Genomic DNA, 24108 nt, shown 5'->3' on the forward strand with positions numbered 1-24108 from the left:
TAATGCAGACTGAAGTGTCTGATGTCTAGTATGAACGTACTGGAGTCGGCTAGTATCGCTGCGAGCCATAAATCTGTATTTGACACACGCCGCTGGTATTTTTAGCTGCCCCTGGCAGAAGGCTTAGAGCTACCACATAGCTGCAGCCTGCAGCCGCCTTCCAAGACCTTCAGCTCTGGCTTCTGATTTTGTAAAGCAGAATAAACGTGCGCCAGCATTAGCAGTGCGTTACTGAGCGCAGGGGAGGGCTGGGAGCCTCGGAGGGACGGGTGTCGGGAAGGGGCGGTTGCGTGTTGTGTTGCGAAGAGGGGAGCGGCGTGGGGTCGTTTGATGGCGGCCGAGCCCCGCGCCCTCCCGGAGGCCGCTCTGCCCCTGCAGCGCTGCTGCGGGCCGGGGGCGCGGGGCTGCGGCAGAGCAGGAGCGGGGGGCCCGGGCGAGGGCCCTGCGCCCCCCCGAGCACAGCGAGCGGCTGCCGCCTCTGCGCCCGCCCGCCGCGGCCGGGCCGGCACCAGGAGCCTCGGGGCGGGTTTTAAGGCAGGCCCGGGTTCAAACAGGAGGCGGCGGAGCCCGCTCGGAGCTTCGCCCCCGTCCCGTGAAACTGCCGGGGGCGGGGGGGGAAAGACCCTTAAGATCATCGAGTCCAACCGCAAAGCGGGACGGGCAGGGGCGGGCGGGGGCCCCGGGACCTCCCCGGCGGGGCGAGGGCTCCGGCGGGGGCCGTTGCGCTGCGCTGCGCCCCGCCCCGAGGGAGGGCCCGGCCCGGGGCGGGACGGGACGGGACGGGACGGGACGGGACGGGCGGCGGCGGCAGCAGCAGCAGGATGGGGCTGGAGCTGTACCTGGACCTGCTCTCGCAGCCCTGCCGGGCGCTCTACATCTTCGCCCGGAGCAACAACATCCCCTTCGAGTTCAAGCAGGTGGAGCTGATGAAGGGTGAGCGGGGCCGGGGCGGCGGGGGCTTGTGGCGGGGCGGGGGCTTGTGGCGGGGCCCCCGGTCCCCCCCGCCGCTCACGACCTGCGCGTCGCCAGCCCGGCCCCGGCAGAGCCGCGCCGCGGGCGGGGCCCGGTCGGTCGCTCGCTCGCCCCCGGCAGCGCCGGAGCTGCGAGAGGGCTCGGGTGCCCTCCAGCCGCCGCGGGCTCCTCCGCTCAGGGCGAAAACGGGACCCAATTTTCTGAAGAAGCCCTGATTTGTGAGCGGGTCCCGGTGGCTGCGCTCCCCCGCGACGGGCGCGGCTCGGCGGAGGCGGGCGGTGCCTCATCCCGGCCCCAGCAGAAAACGCCCCGCAGCCAGGAGCGCCCCTCCGAGGCGCAGCCGCGGGGTGCGCGGCCGCCCCCCCCCGCCCCCGGGATGGACGCAACCGGCGGCAACCGGCAACCGCGCCCACGCGTGGGCGAGGGCGAGGGCGGCCGGGGCGCGCGGCTGCCGGTGCAGCGCCCCGGGCAGCGGCGCTGGTGCGGAGCGGCTGCGCTCCCCCTCGCGGGGGCTGCACCGCGGGAAGGGCCCGGCCCGCCGCCCCCTCGGGACGGTCCGAGCGCTGCCAAAGGGAGAAGGGAAGGGGGTTAGTTTGCAGTAAAACCGGCTGATAATTGGTAGGAGCCAGCAGGCGAGAGGTACCACGGGTCATCGCCAAAGGGTGCCCAAAGATCTGTGTCTTCTTACCTTGTAACTGAAGCTGGTAAAAGCTCTCCTTCAACCTTCCCAGAGCTCTGCTGGATTTGAAATTAAGGTAATGTATTTGGCAAAAAAACACCTTGGTAAGTGACGCTTAAAAACAATGAAAGACGAGAAGGCTTCTGGGGCTGAAATTGGTAAAGAAACAACAGGGGCTCCGGCCCGTGACTCGGAGAAACCGCAGGCGCCTTGCGGTTTAGTCTCTGGGTGTTCCCCTGCGCACCTCAGCTGTGCGTTCAGTTCATCGCACCTTGCTGCCGCCTTCCCCCGGCCTCTGGCGGCAGGAAAAGTTGCTGTTACTTTTTGTAGCTGGGGGCAGGCCCACCTACTGCCCTTCCCCTTCCTTCCCAATAAACAAACTGTTGTGGTGGGACACTGGTGCAAAGGAGAGGAGAGCGGAGAGCATCGGGGAGAACGGAACGACTGAAATACAGGTACCGGGGAACGGAGAGGAAGAGAAGTGAATTAAATCCCAGTTTCCACGTGATCTGTGCTCCGTGGCATCAGCGTTTGCTTGTGGTCAGCGGGTTTAAGACGGGTAGTTTGGCTTAGGGGAATGCTGGAGGTGCGCCCCATGGCCGCAGCCGTGCGGCTCCCGCGCCGCGGGGACGCGCTCCTGGCCCCGCAGCTGGGCGAGCTCGGCGCCCGGCCGCGCGGCGGGGGTACGGGCGCGCGGCCCCCGACCGAGCGCTCGCTCGGGGATGCGGTGCGGGTGGCCTCACCGCGCTGGTGCCCGTCGCGCGCGGTGTGTAAGGCCCGGGCGAGGGAGCACACGCTCGGATCTGAGCCGGCGGGTTAACGGCGTCCCCCCAGAAAAGCTCCTGGGCCCCGGCAGGGGAGCTCTCGAGGAAATGCGTAGAAAGAGTGAGAGCGGTTAGAAATCGCACGGCGCTCCGGGGACACCCAGAGACCTGGAATCCGCACGCCGCCCGTAGGAAATCCCAGTGTCTTTTTGAAAGGGGACGGGCTGCGAGCCAAGTGACCAAGTGAGGGGGAATAGTCACAAATCAGGTTTGCCAAGTACTGGGAAAACGAAAACCATTTCCAGAGCATCCCCTCTGGCAGAGGGATTCTCGGGTGACTCACGCCGCAGGACACGGCACGGGGTCGGCTGGTAGAGAAGCTCGAATACAGAGGTGCGCACGTGTGGCTGAAGTCAGGGGCTGGAAAGGGCTGGCACGAACGGGTCGCGTAGAACAAGGCTCCCGGGACTGGGTTCAGACGTAATGGCGCAGGCTGGGACCTCGGGCGAACAAGGCTCTGTCTCCTGTCAGGTTCGCTCTGCCCGCCTGTCGGGCGGGGGGCTTGAAAGCAAACTCAAATCCCTGTTTGCTCTGAGAAAGGATGTGCAAAACCCACAGAAAGAGCCGATAGATTTGTAATAAAGTACCCATGGCTTTATATGGAATCGTAGAAATTTGTTTCCATCTGAGGACTAAAAAGAGTTGAATATAAATTACATTATCTTCCAGAAAAAAAAAAATACCCCTTGCCCTCTCGCTGTCCTTGTGGTTCATGGTTCTGATACCGAGCTCCCTTTCCTCCAAGGCGCTTGGTGGTCGCTCTGGGTTTGTACAGGGCAGGCGCAAGCTTGGAGCTGACGGAGCCCGGAGCTGACAAGCGCTGTCGGTATGGAAGGGCTCTCGACCGTTCTGCCCTTTGTCGAGAGGTTGTTCTGGTACGCAGGCAATAAGCAAGTAGGCTGACATCATGGGGCACCCCCCCGTTCACCCTGCGGTACTTCTTGATTGCTTGTAAACTCCAACAAGACTGTACTTGTACAATCGAACCCAGGGACTCGAGGCCAGGTGGTCCCCACAGGCCCCGCGGGCGTTTGCAGGCAGGTCCTGAGCATCACTGCCAAGTAAAACTCCTCGTCTCCCTCCCCAGGGCAGCACAGGACGGAGGAGTTCCGGAAGGTGAACGTCCTGATGAAGGTGCCCGCGCTGAGGGACGGTTCGTTCACCTTAGCGGAGAGGTGAGGCTCAAATAAGCTCAGATCCCTCCTGCAGTATTGCTTATCCTAATGCTTGGATTCTGCTAGTGCCCTGTTTGGTCCCCACTGGGACGCCAGCCCAGGTAGTTGTTTGCCTCCTTCCTATCTGTTCCGGTTGTACGTAAAATAAACCCATGTTTCAAGAGAAGCTTTCTCATGTAAGCAACTCAAACTGCATTGATCATGGAAAAATCTGTGAGCTGCTGCTTGGAGCTAGCTTGCACGCAGGCAACATTTCTAAGCCAAAAGCCCTGTCCGTGCATCCTCCTGCGCTCTGCCGTCAGCCGGAGGCTGAGGGCAATGCAGTAAATCTGACGCGAGGCACGCGCTGCTGGATGGCCAGGCAATACAAAGCTCTGGTTTGGTATAAACTCATTCTGTGGCTCGTATTTGCTCAAAAATGTTGACGGGGCAACTGTACCAGCAGGCCACGTCTGTCTCGCTGGGCTGATGTATCGGGTAATTGCTGTCCCCAAGCAGCCGGTCAAGGCAGCGCGGCCTCTCGTGTGCTGCGCCTGCCTGGCAATCGCGTGTCCTGCGCTTCTGCCTGACGCGGACCAGGGCTGTATTGCTGCTGGTCCAGCAGTGCAAAACTTGGGGGAAGAAGAAAGGATGAGGTGCTTTAATCTCAGATGACCAGCTCACAGTCTGCCTCGCTCTCTGGGCAGCATTGCGATCCTCCTGTACCTGGCCCGGAAATTCAAGACTCCTGATCACTGGTATCCGTCTGACCTGCAGAAAAGGGCTAGGGTTGATGAGTACCTGTCATGGCAGCACGTCAACATTCGCGGGAAGGGGAGCAAGCTGTTCTTAACCAAGGTAAGCCCGTTATATACCAAAAACTAAGCGCTAAGAGCTGTGAGTGCAGTGGCCCAGGAGGTACCTCCTGTGTTTAGGGCCTTTCTGAGCAAAGGTGCAAGCCTGGCGACAGACAGGAACAAAACAACTGCGGTGGCCCGAATGCTTCGTGCTGCAGCCACAGCTCTGTGCACGCTCTGAGATCCAGAGCAAATTCGTCCTGGGTGAGCAGCTAACACCAGACACAGCTCACCGCCTTCTGCCCAGCTTCGTGGAAAGAACGAACCTCCCGCTGGAAAACAAAACGCAGCTGCTTGCAGATGATGCAGCCTTCCCTTGAGAGGAGACTCTCGTGGTTGAAATTTCAGACTTTCTAGGGAGGAGACAAGGACAGCCAGGAATTAATGACTGACATTAACGTTAATCTGCCAAAGCAGATGAGCAGCACCAGCTGTTGTGGTGCATGGCTGGTGAGGGATCCTTAGACGGCGGCAGTGGGAGGGTGTGGACTAAGTTGGGAGGGAAATACGTAAAAAGCAACTTGTTTCTTCTCCCTGCCAGGTGCTGCTGCCCCTGCTCACAGGCCAGCCGCTTCCTCCAGAGAAACTGGAAGGTGTTACTGAAGAGCTGAACGTTGTCCTGAAGCAGTTTGAGGAGAAGTTCTTGCAGGACAAGCCCTTCATTGCAGGCAGCGAGATCTCCCTGGCCGACCTCGTAGCGCTGGTGGAGCTCATGCAGGTGAGCATCAGCCCCAGCGCTGCTGGGTACGCGAGCCGGGCTGCGGGCAGGCTGGGCCAGGCTGTGGCTGCGGCACCGCCACCTCTTTAACGGCAGAGCTTTCTCCCTGCTGTTCACTCCTGACGGGGAGTTAAACCTTGTTCCTTTTTGCCTTTGACCATAACTGAGTTTGCCAGGGAACACCTACTTGGAGACAGTTCTCTCTATAGAAGTACGGACAAAATTCCTCAGAAAAAAAGATAAATTACGAACTCGGCAGAGCAAGTACAGCTATTTGGAAGAGATGTGTTGGTGTGCGCGGAGCTCTGTGTTTGCGTTAGACGGTTCTTGGCTTAGCGCGGCAGTGCCCTTTCGCTGCGCGTCCCAGGGGACAGCAGCTGCTGAGGATGACAGCGCTTGCTTCCGCTGGCTGAGAACAGAGATGAACTCCACCTAGCGTGACTGCCGGCTGCCTTGGGCCAAAAGCACATCCCTGCTTCCTGCTGGTCCTGTCCCTGGTAGATGCGTTGTTTGACTCACCCCCGGGTTCTCTCGCTCTCCCTCTGCAGCCTGTAGGTGCCGGCTACGACCTCTTTGAGGAGAGGCCGAAGTTAGCGGCGTGGCGCCGGCGGGTGGAAGAAGCGGTGGGGAAGCAGCTCTTCCAGGAAGCCCACGAAGGGATCTTGACCGCCAAGAACTTGACCGCTGATAAGATTGCACCTGAACTGCTGGAGCATTTCAAGCACCAGCTCCTAAAGCAGGCCGGCCAGAATTAGGGGGTTACACTCTAAGTAAAATGGATTATTTTGTGCAGGCTCTCTGTCCTGTGCAGGGACAGGAGCGCTGGACTCGATGATCCTTGTGGGTCCCTTCCAACTCGGAACATTCTATGATTCTAGTATTTCAGCGTTTCTTCTAAAAATCATTCAGAAACACCATTCCACAAAAGGCACTTCAATCACAGCCTTTCTGCAACTTAGAAGGGAAGAAAACTACATCTTAGACTGCAGTAAGCTGCTTTCCCCTCTTGTCCACTACAGGTATGCGAGCTGTAGCCCTATAGGCTTTTCTTCCATGCTCCAGCACCGCTGGATCCGCTTGAGGACAGCGGCGGTTCGGTCCCTGTGGGAACCGGGGCCGGTCAGAACTGCCCTTTCCATCCCTGTTTTGAGTTTTCCAGGTCACAGCACCATAGAAGAGGCAAAGGTTTCCTGGGGGTGTGACAGAGCAGTTCTGTCTGAAACAAGGAAAAATCACTGAAAATGGCTTTCCCTTTGCAGCACGCTCAGCTGGAAGGTTTTTGCTCTGTAGTGAAGAGGCAGGTCAGGCCCCAGCCCTGGGTGGGGACCCTGCCGCGGCTCCCGGAGCACCTGGCCGCCAGAGGCTGCTGCGTCACCGGGGAGCAAAGGGAGGCAGCACCCGGGGCGGGGGGCTGTGCAGGTACCCGAGCGAGGCCTCCAGCTTCCGGGAAGGACGGGGTTAGTCCCGTCAATAAAGATCCTCAACCACAGGCTCATGCCATACTTTACAAAGAACAGCCTGCGCAGTTGAGAAAAGCTGCTTTTCTGGGTGAAGCTGCTGCCTCTCCCTCTGCAAACCGTATCGGTGCTCCTGTCCTTTCCCCAGAGCGGCTTTGCCAGCTCGACGGAAGCCGTTCCGGCCAGGTGCTCTCCACTGCCGAGCGCTGCGGTGGCTGGGCCAGCGGTGGTGGCAGAGGGAGGGGTGCTGGCCAGCCCCGGGGGAGCGGCGCGCGGTCCGTCAGCTCAAACGTGGTTAATGTTCCACTGCTCTTCTGTCACGTCAGATTCTTCAGTAAAGTTAATGGTTACGCTTGCCACGTGTTGTAGCTCTGCTTGAATTTGTAAACAGGATTTGGAAGGAAGCGGCCACTGATTCACCCTCCGCGCCTGTGCAGCACCCTTGAAACCTCTCGCCCATGTCCCTTTGTACCCCTCCTGCCCTCCTCTCCTCCTGTCCCTGTGGCCTTCCATTGCCAGGTGCGAGCCATGGGGAAGGTTCCAGCTTGCAGAACTGTTTTTTCCTTCTTGTTAAGCTCTGGCTGTATCTGGAAATCTGTGTCTCTGCTGGCTGCTTACACCATCCGCCGAGGCGGCTGCATAGCACGCTGGGTGTGAGGTGTCAGTCATCTTAATGCAAGTCAAGTCATTACAAGTGCTCAGAAAAGGTGAAAATAGCTGCTCAAACCCGTGTCGTGCATCCTTTCAGCTGGACCTACTGGTTCTGGGGCACGAGCCAGCTGCCTCTTCTGCGTGTGTTTCCTGAGTAAACCTGCCCTTCAGTTCAAAAGGGCACGGTGAACCGCAGCTCGCAACGCACGTCCCCGTGGGCTGAGCTAAAGCAGCCAAGCAGGCCGGTCCCTTTTACTTTCCGTTCTTCCAGCTTGCAGGAAATCCTAAATGTCAGCAGTGAAAAAGCAGACTTGCCCCAAAACTCTCAGTTTCAGCACTGACACAGGCAGAGCATATTTGTCTTCTTGCCTGACTTTTTTATTGGGAAGTTTGTTGAGGAGAGCCTGTCGCGCTCCAGGCGGCAAAGTCGGTGACAGCAGCTTTCTTCTCGCCGCGAGAGCGCCCGCGCGGCTGGGGCCCGAGCACAGCCCCCGTAGGCGCTGCGCTGCTGCGCTGCTGCGGAGGCAGTTTGCCTGCAGCGCCGAGCCCAAAGGAAGCGGCCTCTTCAGGCGGCACCGCCAACCGCTTCCTTTCCTTCTAACCTGCCGCTTGCCGCAGCCCCAGCCGGGCTGCTGCGTGCCGCTGGAATACAACAGGTCCTTTGCTACCCCAGCCTCGCTCTCCTGTTAGCATGTTTGCACTTTGCCTAACTTCCAGATTCCTGACCTCCGACTCCTCCCTTTCTTGTCGAGAGCAAACCTCCTCCTCCCAGCAAAATTCTGCTCAAGTAGAAGCAGAGCGGAGAAGCCATCAAAACCAAGAGCCTCATCTCTTGCTAATCTCTGCAGACCTCAAACTGGGCTTGGTAGCAGAGCCCTTCCTGATACACACCTCCCTGCAGAATCTCGAGACAGGGCTGCTGTGCGTGCCAAACCATTGCAAGAGCCAAAGCAAATAAAGTGTCTTTTGTTTTGCTCTTATTTATGATACTTGCAGCACAAGAGCTCCATGTAAGGGAGTCTTGAGCCAATTTTCTGCTTGTTTGAATAAGGCGCAAGTTCCTTAAATGTCACCCAGTGTGTGCCCTTGCAAGGACGGCTGCCTTCCAACACAAGTCGGACCTATGCTGGGAGCTCGTCGCCTGGTGCTCCTCCGCTGCCGGGGTCACAAAGGGTAAACGCACAGGTCGGCGGCCGCCTCGCTCCAGCGTGGTCGTGGGGACAGGAGGAGATTTTAAATCGCTTTTCCCGTAGTCTTCCCTGTCTGCTCTGAGCCCACCTGAACCCTAGGTTTGCCCTCCCAGTGACGCTGTGCGTGCCGTGACCAGCGGCATCTGGGGCCCTTCCCCGCCTGCAGGACAAAGCACCTCCCCAGAGTAACTCCGCGGACGGCAATGGAGCTGTACACCAGACACACCTACCTTGCTGGTTTTTTGCTCTAAATCGCAGAGATAAGGCATCTCGTCCTTGTACTTTGGCTGTCGCTGTCCCTCCACCTCCCCCCTGTTGTTCGTTGGTGTCATTTGATGGTGGCTGGTTCCGGCCCCAGGACTGGGAGCCTCGGGAGCTGCCTGCCAAAACCCCACAGGTTGTGCAAGAGTTTTGCCTGCCACAGGGCAAGGGCTGTTCGGTGTCCGCTCCCCCTTCACCTGAACACGGAGAGGGGTTACAGCACCGGTGACCGCTGAATGTGCTGTTCTGATTCAATTTCCTCAATTCTTGCCAGGGGCTATCTGGAAATAGGTGAGAGCCTGTGATTTCTAGAGTAAAACGAAGCTGGTATACACAAAATGGGAGGAATGTTTAAAAAACATACACATCCTGAGACGTTTTCTAAACGATTAAGAAATAAACTGCAAAACTTACTGCATTTCTTCTGTGCTGTTCCTCTTTCCAAAAAGCTGATAGACAAAGTAGAGGGAGGGAAAACGGCCTTTGAGGTGATGGAGCCAAATGAAAATACAGTGCTAGGAGCACTAGCCTAGAGCCAGGAATAATGCAATCAAATGACATACGTACACCACGACCAGGTAAAAGTATCTCTTTGGTTGTGTGGGCTGTGCGGGGCAGTCAGCAAATTGGAGAAAAACGTAAGGCAGGAACGTTTCCAGGAGGCACCAGGCCCAGACAGGGCTAATGGCTCAACTGAACCATAAATAAAGGAGCAAAGTGAACCCACGCTGCTCATCTTGCTACCCACCGCTGAGATCGGGGAACTCTTCTCGAGGATATCTCGGAGTAGGGACACGGAACCGTTCTGAAGCACGAAGACTGCTGGGGCTATTACCTGTGCAGAGCCACGGTCAGGCTCCTTTCCCCCCCCCCCCCCCCCCCCTTAACTTCTAAGATCTCTTTGCACTGAAGGAGTTTGACATGAACTCAAGCACCTGCCACAATACTCTACGAGCCTTCATCTCTGGCGTGTTGGTGCTCTAAAGGCCAAACTGTACTGCAGGGAGCCGAAGTGTGTGTGTATACACAGCCCCGCTCCCTGGTCTGGCCAAGAAACTGAAAAAAATCTTATTATGCGGTTTCTAAATCTGAAGAGTGACTCTGAACATAGGCGTGTGGCGCAGCGAACTCAATACTTGAAGCTGCGATGCAGCTCGTTCACCAGACTCTGGCAGAGTGACGGCTCTAACAGTAATCCCCGTTCCTAAGGGGTTCTCGGAGCAGAAGTCTTGGCAAAGTGCTATAAAATGAAGCACCTGAAAGTGTTCCCGTTGGTAATTTATCCAGCCAAGGAGCGCCCCGCTCAGTATCCAAGCCTCTTCACCACCCTTTGCAATGATCCTTTACACAAGTAGAAGAGCAACTGATCCCTCCCGTTCCCCCTCCCCGAGGTTCCCGTGGCTCTTGCCATGCGGCTGTGCGTGACGTACGAGCTCTCTGGCCCAGCACTGATAAAAAGGTGTCAGCTGAGCCGAGGTGGGTTTGACTGGGGGTGACTTTGCTCTGAGTGGTTCAGCCGCTCTGTCTTCCAGTCCCAGAAGTCCCCGTGCTCATCCAGCATGTCACCTTCCCCGAATCGCACAGCTGCGAACCGCTGCAGGCTCCGTGCAAGGGCTTGAATTCAAGTCTGAGCTTTGTTAGTTCTCCTCTGCTTTTGTGGAAATCTGAAATGACAAATACCAGGGAGAGAGGAAAGGCGCTTGACTGGGAGCACGCGGAGGCAACGCCCGCAGAGGAGTCCTCCATGCTTCCCTGCCATCCAGGCGTCGCCTCGCAGTGCTAGGCAGAGACTACGTGACCAAAGAATTACCTTCTGAACTGAAAACCATACTGAGATCTAGCGGTGCGAGACTAACGCTGGCTTAGAGGTGTCGCGTGAGGGCCCCGTTCGCAGCGTGACACATCCCTGCAGGGCCGCCTTACGAAAACAAGCGTTTGCCTTGTGGGAGCCGCGGCGGGATGCCGTGGGCGAGAGCGGGCTCCCGAGCCCCTGCGGCCTCAGCCAAGGCCGTGGCGGGGAACAGACAGCCCCCGCTCCCGCGGGGCCCAGCACCAACCTCTCCTTCTGAGGCTGGGGATTGCCCGTTACTCGTAAGTTACCACGACTGGTAGGTTACCCGCTCTTCCCGAAGCCGGCCCTAGCGTGGCCAGGGCGGCCTGGCCTTGCGGCACGGGGAGCCCCGGCGCCGGCCGTGCCTCGCTGCCCTCCCGGGGTCCCTCGGCACCTTCCCGGCCCGGGGCCGCTCCCCCCGGGCCCCCCCGCCCCAGGCCGGGCCGCAGCCCCGCTCCGCGCCGCCGCCCGCCGAGGGCGCGGCCCGGGGGAGGGCACCGCCCGCCCGCGCACGGCTCGGCCCCCGCCGGCCCATGCGGGGCGGCCCCGGGCGGCCGGCGAGAGCGGCGCGGCAGCCTCCCCGCGGGCCGGGCCGGGCCGGGCCGGGCGGCGGCAGGATGGGGCTGGAGCTGTACCTGGACCTGCTCTCGCAGCCCTGCCGCTCCATCTACATCTTCGCCCGGAGCAACAACATCCCCTTCGAGTTCAAGCAGGTGGAGCTCTTCAAAGGTGGGACGGGCACGGCCGCCCGCCCGCCGCCGAGCTGCCCCGCAGGCGGTGGCGGGCGGCGGGGCCGGGGCGGGCCGCAGCCCGCCGGGGGCCGCGGGCTCAGCGCCGCTCTCTTGGCTCTTGGCAGACTCGGTGCTGGGGAAGAAGCCGGCGGCGGGGAGCGGCGCGGAGCAGCCCCGCGCAGGTGAGGTGAGGGTCGGGTCGCGTCCCCCCGGGCGTCCGTCCCGGTTCCCGGGCGGCGCTGGGTGCCTGGCGGCGGCCCCGCGGGCGGGGAGGGGACGGGGCGCTGGCAGCAGCCGGCGCTGAAGCGCGATCCCCGCCGGGACCGGGGCCGGGGCCGGGACCGGGGCCGGGGCCGGGGCCGGGGCCGGCCGAGCTGAGCCGACCCCCGGCGCTGGCCGGGCCGGGCGCCGCGCTGGGCCCCGGCCGCGGCCTGTGGGCAGAGGGGCCCGGCGCTGCCCTCCGGCTCGCCCGGCCCGCGGCGGAGGCGCTGGCGGCGCCGGGGGAGCCCCTCGCCGCCCCGGGGGAGCAGCTGAAGCCCTGGCCGGCCGCCGCCGCTCCGGCCGGGTCCCGGCGCCTCCTCGCACCGAGCTGCCGCTTGTCCGGGAACGGACGAGCCGGGGCGCTGCCTTGGACCCTTCTGTAGGGAAGGTCGGTTCGGTCCCTCCCAGATCCATAGCGGTGCAAGGGCCCTCTCCCTGCTGAGGCCTCGTCAGCCCACGCCCGGGGAGGCTCAGCCTCAGCCGAAGGAGGAAACGCTCGAAACGCTGGAGGCAGCGGAAGCGGGGGACCGCCCGTTTGCGGAGGTGCAGAGCTCAGGGGCTTGGCGGTGGTCTCACCCGGTGGCCTCTCCGGACAGGGTCCCATCCTGCCTGGGGAGGGTGGAACAGCTCAAGGCTGCCCAGAGCTGCACATCAGAGCTGATCCTGCTCCCAGCGCCCGGGAGCTCTGCTTGGCCCGTGGGGAGGGAAGGACGAGCTCCTCGGGGGACCCGAGCGATTTTAGATACGTGCTGTGCCGAGGGGCCGGAGTGCGATGGTTTGACCATGCAGCTCTTCTCCCCTGAGCGGTCTCATAGCTGTGCTGCATCTATTTTTGTGGATCCCCAAGGAATGTTCCTCCAGCCATTTCTAGCAAATTAGTCACAGTGGCAGCCGAGGAGTGCTCTGGGAACGGTGTACTTAGCAGAAACACTCAGCTGTTCAGACTTGTCCAACTGTGTAAGACGACTACTGCCCATTTACATATTGCATTTTCCTAGTAAATTGTTACTTATGATTAGGTAGGGATGTGATTGGCAAATAGACTGATTTTTTTCCCCTTTCTACTTCTGTAAAATCTTGCCCGCTGCTCTTTTTACCCACCAGTAAATCTCCTTCTCTGCACTATGACTTACACTTAAGAATTCCTCTTGTGTGCAGCCTGCCCTGCTCGTTGACAGTGTATACTCTGCTTATGAAAGTTATTCCTCAAAGCCCAGCAATACGCACGGTGTGTGTATATATCTCCTTGGGGGACATCAAGAACTAGCTACACCAGATGCAACTGACGTTAAACAGCACCGTAAGTCAAGTCAACATTACAGGAATGATAAAGATGGGCCACCTAATACCACTAAACAAAAAGGCTAGCTCTGCTTGCTGGAAGAGAGGCACAAGCTTAAGCTCTGCTAAACGGCAGATACAAATATCGGTCTCCATTTTAATACAATAAGCAATCGGTCCTAGTGAAGCAGCCTGGAGTTAATGTTCACACCAAGGCTCGTATCAGTTTGCAGCTCGGAGGCAGAGTCTCGGCACAGATCTCCTGTGTCTGTACGCAGAGACCCTGTACGAGCCAAAGCAAACGAGGTGCCATCGCCGGGCTGCGGCGCGGTCTGTGTAGCAGACGCTGGCCTACTGTCCAACCTGTTGTGATGACGTGTTAGTCCCATCAGGGGACTAATATGTTCGGTGTTCCTGCTAGGACTGCTGCACGATGAAAGCAGGCTGAAATCTGATTCGGGTTGCCCTCACCCACTGCTTCTCATACCGTCGTTTCTCAGTTGCCCTCTGCCTTCGGTAATAAACACAGCAGAACGACCAGACAGCTAGGTCTGAGAATTGGCTGCTCGTTAGCTGTAAGCATTATTGGCTTGCAACTTCCTGCTGCATTTTTCCAAAGACCCCCTGGACTCTCCAGATCTCACCAGAGCTGGGCGTGTGATGCCTACTGGCCTTTGGAGCCCTTCCAAAAGCAGAGGACCAAGCACCTTCCCAGAGCAACTCCTTGCATGGCAGTAGATTTACACAAATTTGCATCACTGTTTTTATTATATAAATCATGGGCGTAAGGCACCTTGTCCTTGTCCTTTGCCTGCTGGCTTGATTTTCAGGGATTTTTTTTTTTTTTATATTCAAGTTTCTCAATCATTAGGCTTAACTTAACTTGCACTTTATGTCTCACTCTTATTCTTGAGAAGCCCTTTCCTCCTCCCTCTCCTGACAGTGCTGCCTGGTTCTGCCGTGCATGTGGGACCCCTTACCCAGCTAAGCTGGAGGCCACCGTCGCCACAGGTAGCCAGGTTTCCCAGTGAGATGGGAGACCTGGGTTTGAATCCCCTCAGTCGGCAGATGGACGTGAACCTTAATCTCCAGTGAAGCTACTTACACCAGAATTTAAAAGAGCACTTCTCAGAGAAGAAACAAGGTAGAGGCTAGTCAGCTAGAAAGGAGAAGAGGGTGGTAATGTTTGCTCTGCTTCATTTGTCTCACTGGGTGAAATCAATATTGGAAAAGTAGTCTGTAATTTGTAATGCAGTGACCTTCCTTTCTCCTACCCCTTCTCAAAGCCAACCGCAAATAAACTTCATAGTCCAAAGGCCGGTTTTATTTCTTGGGGACTATTTCCTGCTGCGCTTTTGTCCAGGAAAGCAGAGGCTGCCACTGCCTCCTGAATGGGGGCGAGTAGCTCTTGGGGCTGCAGGCCGCTGTCTGTTAGTGAATGGCCCTGATTTTTTTTTAACAAAGGGATTTTTGTACAAGACCTCCTGCTGGTCGTGCTGATTTGATCAGGATTTGCACCCCGGAATGTCATGTGTTTCCTTATAGAGAGCACTTAAAACAAGCAAAGCAAACAAACTCCTCACACCTTTTCTTACGTAGGTGTTCCTGGACTTTTGTACGATTCCCTGGCATTTAACTGCTGACTGGCAAGTCCAGTGCCTGCAGTGGGACACTGAAAGCCCGATTAGATAGTCAGCTGCTAATGCCTCCGAACTCCAAGGGCCTGTGGAGTTTAAACTCTTTCATGGGACGGTGTCTTCCTCCTGCGTTTTCCTGCGAGGTAGGTTGACGTGCAGAGCCAGGAGTAACGCAGGGTGGAGGTGTGGGAGCCTCCCTACCCCTAGCAAATGTCCACTGTGGCAGAAGGAATTATTTCATGAGCCTGCTGTTGTAGTGCTGACATTCGTGTTTTTCCCATCCCAGCAAAAACTCTGGAAACATCCTCAGCTGTGTGTCTGCCGAGGCATCAGCGCTGTTGACAGCATTTGCTTTCTCTGTAAATGCTCAGTTCCCTCTGCTCTTCAGAAACAAACAAACAGGAAAAAGATTTTGCTCCGTGTCTGTAAGCCAGCCGGGTTCCCTTTGATGAGTTAGCCGCTGCAGCGATCTCTGTGGGCACAAGGCTTTTCAGTTGCTTTCCATCACGACTCCATCCTAGGCAGAGTCAGCCACGTGTGCAAACTGCAGGAAAATGACTTTGTTTTGGTGTTGCCTGCGGGAACAGGAGCAGGAGTAGCAACCATCTGCCCTCCTCAGGATGCTCTGCACGCAAACTCAACTTTTCCAGACCCCGCTTCCTGGGCAAATATTAAGTATTTTTTAGCTGCTCAGTTGTCTTCATCCTAACTCCTGTCTTTTTCCCCACTGTCTCTAAAGCCGTAGGACACACTGTTCTCAAGTCCGTTAGCTGTTCCTGCTTACCTGCCATAGTGTTTTCAATACCGGCACCTTCAGCGTGGTATCTAAATGCCTCCTAGGGAGTGATTTTTCAGTAGGTTTTGCCAAGTATTACTGGTACCAGAGCCAAGCGATGGAATTCCTGTATAGAAATGCGAACTGCTCCACGCCACGTGCGCGGCCTGAGCCGACTGCCCTCTGCAGATAGCTTTTACACCAACTCTTCGATTTCATTGCCTTTTAATTGTGAAATGTGACCGCCTAGGGAAAACCTAACACAGTTCACCGATTGTCCAGTTGGCTACAGGTATTTCATGTCTCATTCACTGGCAGATACACTTTTGACCTCTGACTTGTCTGCTCACGTTCTTAGGGCCATCAAACAGCGAAGGAGCTGGCAAAGTCAGCCTCTTGAAGAAAGTACCGGCACTAAAGGATGGAGACTTCACCCTAGCAGAATGGTAAGAACTCAGACTTCCTCGGGTACCAGTAATCTGTGCAGCATTTAGGAGACGTCATTCCCGCTGAACGATTAAGGATCACAGAATTTATGAACATGTTGGTTATTTGTAACAGTATAACCTCATTTGCTCTGTTTCCATTTTCTGTTTGAATTATCTTTCAGTATGTAAACAAATCAGCTGACTTAACTTCTTGATCTTACCCTGAATGCACTTACCTCAAAATGGGATTATAAACATTTCTGGGAAATGTTTAAAGCTTATAAAAATCCCTTTTACCGTAGGAAAAAATCCTGTTTATCTATCTGAATTAGTCATAAAGAACAAGTGAACACCTACAGAGATAAAATTTAGGTTTTACATTATAAGATTAATATGGAGACTGGTTAATGGTGTCATAATACTGAAATAGTTGAACTATAGTAGTGTCAGCGTAGTGGGAGGGTCTGCATTTTCTTCCGTTTTGTCAGCACAGGATTTTCTGTGCCATCTCTTTTTCTAGTAACAGCCTACAGATCGTTGCAGATGACTAAGATATTTTTCCATCTGAATTCTCCTGCCGATTAGTGAAAGTATAAACATCTGGACAAACACAAAGAGATTCTGTAGGCTCGCCTTGCTGGGACTTCCACTGACTTCGGGAAGCCTCGGGCTAGGCATAGAGCTGATGAAAAGGCAACACAACCCATTAGAGGGTTTCGTTTAGTACAGAAGCGCATAAACATGGAGAGGTCTCGGAGAGATGGGTCAGAACAGTCGAGGAACAAGTGGGGTTAACATTGCTGACAGATGATTGTGGAGGTTTAGTGTTTCTTTACCCCGGTACTGCCCAGCAGTACTCTGCACCACATAACGGCGCTGTGGTGTTCCAGCAGGTTAAAGTTTTCATGGGAACTAAGGTGATTAAGTGCCATCTCTGATGTCAACATGAATTAGATGCCTGTGTATGGTCCCTAGACTCCATTGGAAATCCTGATCTGAATGCTCCTGATCTGAATGCTTTTTAGTGGAAGCAGCAAGTTCAGAAGGGGCAGGAGAGGGAGCTTAGGCGAAAGCGTTCTGCATCGCAACTCCCTGACGCCTTCCTTGTCTCTTGTTAATGTCCGAGCAGCACTGCCATTCTGCTGTACCTGAGTCGAAAGTACAACACTCCCGACCACTGGTACCCATCAGACATACAAAAACGGGCCCGGGTAGATGAATACCTCTCGTGGCATCATGCTAACATCCGGGCTAATGCTCCTAAGACCATGTGGATCAAGGTAAGGAGACTGAATATTAAAATGCGAGTAAAGCGATGTTTTCCTGGCAGAATACTGAGCGTTTGAACAGCCCCAGTTTGGCGAGAGTTTGTCACGCTGAAATAACAAACCTAGGCCGTTCCTAGCTGAGAGGAGCTGTCAGAGAGGGAGCTGTTCCTCATTGCTCAACGTCAGGATCTGGCAAAAGCAGCTTTGGTCATTTTGGTTTTTTTCTTAAAGTAGGCCTGGTACAGGAGGTCTCAAAGCCCAACAGGCTTCCATTGCCTGGATTTGTGAAGGAATATCTAACAGATTGGATATTGCCTCCAAGAGCCTCCCCCTTACTGCACAGCTGTGCAGAGCGTGCACATAGGCAGAAGTTTTGCTTCTCTGGCGAGCATGTGCTTTGTTGCTGGAAGCAGAGCGGCTTGCATTCTTCACACAAGTCCCTGCAGCCCCAGCAGGGTGGAAATCCAGAAGGAGACTTCTGCTTCCAGCAGGGACTTCTCTGAAATGGGCTCGGGGATAGACAGAATAGGGACACAGAGAGAATGGCAGAATTTCTTTATTCGCTGTGGTCAGATCAATTTACGTTTCGGCAAAATTAACAGAATCACCCTGAGGCAGGTAATCATTTAGTATCAGATGATTCTGCTGAACACCTATTCCCAGCCAGCTCACCAGACAGTTAATGCAACTATCCTTAGAGGGGCCCAGGTGCAAATATAGCCCTGCAAGTACTGCTGTGGTATGGAATTTCAGACGAAACCAGGGTTGCCAGTAAACAGGTAAGAACTTCACTCTTCCCGTGTAAAGTTTGCCCTTGTTTGTGCCTAACAAAATGTATCGGGACTCATTTAGCTTCTTGATTTATTGACATTTGAATTTTTGGCTAGAGAGCACAGAGAAGCAATTCAAATATGAGTCAGATTTGTACAAGAAGCGGTTTCTTCCAGTCTCTGCAGGCTGTAACTGCAGCGCTCCAAGGGAAAGAAATCCAACTAATTGCTGCTGCTGCTTAGATAACCCAGATACAGAAAAGGTCCTCAGAATAATTGAAAATAGGGAAACATATAAAGCCACCATGTAACAGAAGGCATATTAGCTAGACATGGGAGAAGACAGACTGCCCTGAGATACAGTAAAGGAAGAAGATGCTGTTTCAAGTGATTATACCCAGAGATCCCATCACGCATAACTGGAACCACTTAGGAAGAGAACTGGCCATGAATTTTCTGATGAAATAGATTCCACATGTATTTGGCAAAAATCCTGGCTTGGATTAAGCAATCCCAACTTGAATTGTTGAATATACTAGCAGCGAATAGAAATTCAGTCCACTCCCACTGACGGAAATTTGTATCTTTAATTTTGCTTCTCTAAATAAACTATATTTCTTTAGCTGTGGTAGGTGGAGGCAGCATAGTTGTGAAACACTTGCGAGCTCCGACGGTGCGTATGCCTATGTGAATGGTGAAAAATCTCACGGAAAGGCAACTACCCTCCGTGCCAGCAAGTCCGTGGAGACAAGGACCGCGCTTATATGATTGCTCTGGAAAAACTTCTAGTGGTTTAAAGAATGATGCTTGGGAGGCCACAGACAGGCTGGCGTGAAAATGGCGCTCACCCCCTCGCAGGCCTGCCGGCTGCTGTCACACGGGGGAAGCCATTTCCCGCCTCTCCAGCCGGCGTCGGTGCATTCCAGGCCCTCCTACGCTCCCTGCCACAGCCGCCACTGTGCCCTCCTTTCCGTCACCCTGCGGACAGGCAGCTGCCTGCCTGGCTGCCTGCCTCCAGCACCCAGTTGCACAACAGGGTGGGTAGCAGGGGTGGCTGGTGGGCAGGCAGCCTGCTGAGCCGTCTAGGCAGGCTGTTGATACCGAGGACATAGCAGGGGCGACTGTGGCAGAGATTATCTTCCCTGGAGCTGCTGCCTGTTTTTCTTTTGTAACCCACCAAGGTGGAGTGGGAGGCACAACTGCCAGGCACAAAACAAGCTGAATCCTTGGCTTCGTTCTGCACGTTGCTGCTCATTAGCTGGAGGCTACTGTCACGGCAGCTTAGCCGCTTAGGACTGCTTGTGCGCTCTCTGCATGAGCTGCCTGGAACCGCAGCAGTCCATGAAGCTCTAGCATAATCCCTCCTGCAGCTTTGCTGCAGGATCACTGACGATCGTGAGCAGTTCATGGGGGTGTAACGTAAATGACTACCACCAGATCCATGAGGAGATGGCCAACTGTACTCTTAAGTCCCTTCTCTCCTCAGGTGCTGATTCCCCTCTTCACAGGGCAGCCATTGCCCTCCGAGAAGCTCCAGGAGGTTATGGAGGGGCTGTCCACTTCCCTGAAGCAATTTGAAGAGAGGTTTCTGCAGGACAAGGCTTTTATCATTGGGAGCGAGATCTCTCTGGCGGATCTTGTGGCCATTGTGGAGCTGATGCAAGTGAGTGCTGGCGCGTGGTAAGGAAGTCTCGGCGCAAGGGAAAACGGATGCTGCTGGGCAGAGGGGTGCAGCATGTGGTAGCACTTCTCCAGGCAGAGGAGCGAGGGCATATCTCAACAGAACTGGCCTAAGACAATGAGGAGAATAGGGGAGTGGGTTCAGAAAAGCAGTTTAAAAAAAAAAAAGCTGGCTGCAACAGATCTCTCTTGTTTCTCTTCTCTAACAGTGCTGCTGCTTCTCCTTCATCCTTTATCGTGACTTTATTTTTAATCTCCAGAGAAGGAGGTAATATATAAAAATGAGAAGCAATAGCAGACAGGTCTGGTGAAATAAGAAAATGATACAGGGGTATTTTCATCATACAAGAATATTCTTCAGACGGTACTTGCCCATGCCATGTCTGGAAGGTGCAAGACTGAACCTCAGACAGAGGCAATGGAATTAAGTCTGTTACAAACGGATTGTTCTCTGCCGGACCGTCAGGGCCTGGATCCTGCAGCCCAGAAGTGATTCTTTCTCTCAGTTCTGTATCCCAGAGACTGAAAAACAGCAGTTCTGCTTCTCTACAGCGTTGTGTTCCAGAGAGTGGCACAGGCAGAAAGTAGAAGGGGGGCAGATGATGGCAGCTAAGACATCAGTTCAATTAAACGCTTAGCGTTTTGTGCCGTGGTTTTGCTGTATAACGTAGCACTCCATACTGCAGACTGCGCAGTTGTCCCTGGAATTGTCAGCCCACCTTGACTTCAATGCTGTCGCTGAGAATCACCCGCAATAAGCAGTAGTCATCTCTGCTGCTGACAACAGCTGTTCCGGCACTCAGGAACTGCCTTGTAAATGCCCTTTGAAATATAGGCTAGCTTCTGTGTCCCTCAGATAGATACGCCTGACGAAAAGAGACTTCCCTCCTTCCTCGTGCTCCTCTGCGAGCTCTTCCTCATTTTTTCCCTCTACCTGTACCTGCAGGTACGCTTTTGGTGCCTGTTTCGGTGAAGACGTGACTGCCCCGTGCCTCACTGTTGCTCTCTCCCCCTTTCTGCAGCCTGTTGGAGTTGGTTGCGACATCTTTGAAGACAGGCCAAGGCTGATGGAGTGGCGCAGGCGGGTGGAGGATGCTGTGGGGAAAGAGCTTTTCTTCCAAGCCCATGAGATGATCCTCAATATTAAAGAACTGAGCAACATTCAAATTGATCCACAGCTGAAAGAGCACCTGGCACCTGTGTTGATGAAGATGTTGAAATGAATTAACCTATCTTACCATTTTTCCTGCCCTTTTTTTTTTTTTTTTAACTAATTCTCTGACCTCCAGTTCTACATGTAACTGGAAAGAGCACTGTAATTCTAACACAGAAATTGCAGAGTGTTTCCCCCCCACCCAGGCCTTTCCCATATCTTTGGGGGTGGAAGCTGGGGAAGGTTTAAGACCTGAAACATTACATTTACACAAAAGGCCCTACAGGTCACTTAACATGTGCATCTGGGTTTTATTTCAGTGTCGGTCTTCTCAGAGATGGTAGAGGCACGAACGGTATTTCCTGACAAAATTTGAGCCAGCCTGCAAACTGGGAACGTGAGAGACCTGTAGAGGATGAGCACTGTTTTCACGTGTTTTTAACATTTGCAGCTCCTTCTCAAGCGCTGCAAAGCGTGCCTGATCCTCACCTTCCCAGCATGTGTCTGCACAGACAAGTACAGCACAAAATTACAGGCAGTCACAAAAGTGAAAAAGACATTGATTTTTTTTTTTTTTTATTTTAAAGTTTCTTATTGCTGAGGCAACTTGCTTGGCTGTCCACGTACATTCCACACTTCTATTTGCCTTTAGGTTCCTGTGAGAACTATGAGGTTTCTTCATATTCATCTACAACTGTGAATCTTCATAATTCTTCAGTTTAATTGCTACTCTTCATTTCCGAGAAACTGGGTTTCGTTGGCGCTCGGTCTGCCAGTACACACGTGGCAGGGGCTCTTCTCGGAGATTCGTGCGGTAAAGACCAAGCAACTTCAAAAAGCCGAGGGTGGCCACAGCCTTCGAATAACTGCCTACCTGAAGTACTCTGTTGATGTTATACAGGGAATACACTGAAAGAATGCATTCGCGGTGATTTCTTGAAATATGACGGCAATCAAATTGTTTTTTTTCTGCAGTAATACTGTAATAGCAATCCACATTTCTCCTAGAAAATGCAGAGGGGGAGTAAATCTAGATGTGCTCTTCTGAGACTGTTTTGGATGGAAGTTCACCAAGAAGTCACCCTGTGCAGCTGAAGTAGTAAGAGATTTTGTGGCATTGAGCAACATATGCATCACAATAAAAGGGCAGAGAGTTGGTTTGGAGCTTTGGGGCTCTTTTTCTTGTCTGTGTTTATTTCTGATTAGCTATAGCTCAAATACCACCCCCTTTTGTACTGCAACACAATTTATGGGGTAAAACAGAGAGAATACAACCATTTCTAGTTTCTTCAGTTGAAAATAACAAATTGTAAAGGATGCAGAAACTGGTGGAATATCTCTCTCTGCATATTTCTGTTCAGAAGTAGTTGTTGCCCTTGAACCTTACCCTGAAATGCTTGCCCAAGAACGCTTCTTGTAAGGAATACGACAAAATGAGTAAATAATGGAGGAATGGCTTCTCTCGCCAATCAAATAGCTTCTTTTCTTTCCAGTACTACCATGTCTTGGCTAGTGACGTTGCTGCTGGTAAGTTCTATGAAACCTGGTGTGTTCTGGTGATGTTTTTCACTAAGGTTTCAGTTCTAGATACTACTGATATAGTCCAGAGCCTAGGGAGACCTTTAAATTCCCGGTCTGGAAAGAGATTTCCATTGTATACGTCAGCTTGCATTAGCAGGCAGTTTTGTTTGTGATGATGTTCTCTATAAAGACGAGCTCTGACTGAAGGCCCTCTCTTTTCATGAACCAGAAATATTAGAAACAGGCACACGTTTATTCCCACCCTTCCTTTTCTTTCCAAACAGTAGCTGAATAATATGTTTATTGATGTTTTATTCACATAATATTGTCTACAACTGAGTTAAATTTTAAATGGGAAGTGGTTGATTTTTTTGGTAATTTTGAGAGTGGAATTGCTAAGTGGATGATGACATGTGTAAATATCTGCAGGAGGGAAAAAAACTACCATGATTTTCCAAAGGCTGAGCATGTTTGAGAGTACTTGCTGCTGTGCTGTCCTCTCTTGGTTGTATGTTCATCCCCCTACAAGCATTTTAATCACCCGTTCCAAGACAGAAACAATAAAACAAGTGTCTTCAGTTTAAAAACTCTGGGAGGCCGTGAGCAATCTGCCGTTCACATGGTGAACCATCAAGGGCGAAGGACAACGCATATCATAAAAGAAGTTTGTGACAGCCCCATGTCCTGGTATAGTTGCTTGATACTTGAATCTTCTCTTTTTGTTCTGGAGGCCTTCTCATATGCTGGTTCCTTGTCATGTGGGAGGTTTTGGCCTTGGAATTGGAAGAGATTTAGTATTTGAAGGAATGAGAGAGAAATAGAAAAATGGATCCTGAATGGCACCTTACCTGGAGGCAATGACTCCCAGCAACCAGGCAGCGGTGGGCTTGCACCCAGGGTTTGCAAGGTGGCTGAGTATCCCCCCGCCTTCATTTTGGTGACAAACTCAGGATCTTCTATTTACAAGACTCTATCTTTCTGTAAATTCACCCGGGAATCTAACAGTTTTCCTGGGTTATTTCTTCTGCTGCTTTCCTGGATTTGAAGGGAGCGTTTGTATTACCTCTTACCACCACAAGCAGCCACCCCCTGCCAGCCTGCTGCGCCCCGTCCCCTCTCTGGTTGGGTCTCTCTCTTCACAATCTCTCTCCTAGAAATATTTTTCCAGCCTTATTGCTGGCTGGTTTATGCACACTGCTCCTCGTGCCGGTATTGTCTTCATTAGCAGCAGTGAAGGCCAAGCAATTCCCCCAGCAAAAAAATGAGCAATTCCATCAGTTTTCATTAGGATTGTCTAGAACTGTAGAAACCGCAAAGTCACATTGTACAGGGCCAGTTTTCACAACAGTGCTGTGCCTTAAACAAGATGACCTTTTAATCTAGCTGTTTCATAACGTTTTGCTGTAAATGAGCACATGTAACCCTTGCTGGACGGGTTTCTCAGAAGCTCAGCTTCTGAGAAACCTGATCTCTAGATTAGACTGTCCCTGTGAGCCAGCCTGCTGGGGGCACTTTTATCAACTTTGGAGCTCAAAGTGCTGATTGCAGAAGCTAGTTTGGTAACTATATATATTGCATAAAAAAAATAAACCTCTCTGCTTGCCTTCTCACTTCTCGTAGTGCTCGTTGTTCTGAGAAATCACTGCTCTTCCATTCCTAACCCTCCCTGCACAGCCGGGTGTGGAGGTGCCCGTTGCCGTGACCAGAAGCGTCTTCCCACCGGCAGTAAGGACCATCACAAGACTCGTTTCACCCATCCGTCAGCGAGATGTAGTTTTTGTGCTCTCTCAGTCTCTAATACGTTGCCAGCGATGCACACCGTAAAAAGCAAAAGGCCCAAAAGCCAGCTGATGCAACTGGGGTGAAACAGCGAAGAGCCAAAGCCCGGCCCGGGGCTGACAGGGCAGGAAGCAATCCGTGCGGCTGCAGGCCGCCCCGGGAGCCGCGGGGATGGCCCACGGCCCCAGCCGCTCGCCCCGGGAGCCGCGGGGGCGGAGCGGGGGCCGGGC

The 24108-nt window shown here is 53.9% G+C and overlaps 2 protein-coding genes and 1 long non-coding RNA gene across 4 annotated transcripts; 2 read left to right on the top strand and 1 right to left on the bottom strand.

Moving 5' to 3' along the window:
- The first annotated feature begins 797 nt into the window (after nt 1-797).
- On the top strand, nt 798-7018 carry LOC104011432 (glutathione S-transferase theta-1). The gene is made up of 5 exons (XM_087768393.1): nt 798-933; nt 3563-3650; nt 4337-4487; nt 5028-5204; nt 5753-7018. The coding sequence occupies exons 1-5, from the start codon at nt 822-824 to the stop codon at nt 5957-5959; spliced, it is 735 nt and encodes a 244-aa protein (XP_087624519.1). The 5' UTR covers nt 798-821; the 3' UTR covers nt 5960-7018.
- A 136-nt stretch (nt 7019-7154) lies between these two features.
- LOC148054383 (uncharacterized) lies at nt 7155-11314 on the bottom strand. 2 transcript variants are annotated; one of them, XR_015707155.1, is made up of 3 exons: nt 11230-11314; nt 9178-10427; nt 7155-9044 (listed from the first exon to the last, which is right to left on the bottom strand). It is a non-coding gene; the product is annotated as an uncharacterized LOC148054383 (long non-coding RNA). The 2 variants fall into 2 exon arrangements; XR_015707154.1 differs by lacking the exon at nt 7155-9044 and having other exon boundaries at nt 9094-10427.
- On the top strand, nt 11128-21742 carry LOC104011482 (glutathione S-transferase theta-1). Its single transcript, XM_087768392.1, has 6 exons — nt 11128-11323; nt 11451-11507; nt 15638-15725; nt 16837-16987; nt 19232-19408; nt 20448-21742. The coding sequence occupies exons 1-6, from the start codon at nt 11128-11130 to the stop codon at nt 20646-20648; spliced, it is 870 nt and encodes a 289-aa protein (XP_087624518.1). The 3' UTR covers nt 20649-21742.
- Nucleotides 21743-24108: the final 2366 nt, after the last annotated feature.

The sequence above is a fragment of the Nipponia nippon genome, unplaced genomic scaffold (assembly GCF_047370975.1).
Source record: "Nipponia nippon isolate SJK-2023a ecotype South Korea unplaced genomic scaffold, ASM4737097v1 scaffold_30, whole genome shotgun sequence".
Taxonomy (NCBI): domain Eukaryota; kingdom Metazoa; phylum Chordata; class Aves; order Pelecaniformes; family Threskiornithidae; genus Nipponia; species Nipponia nippon.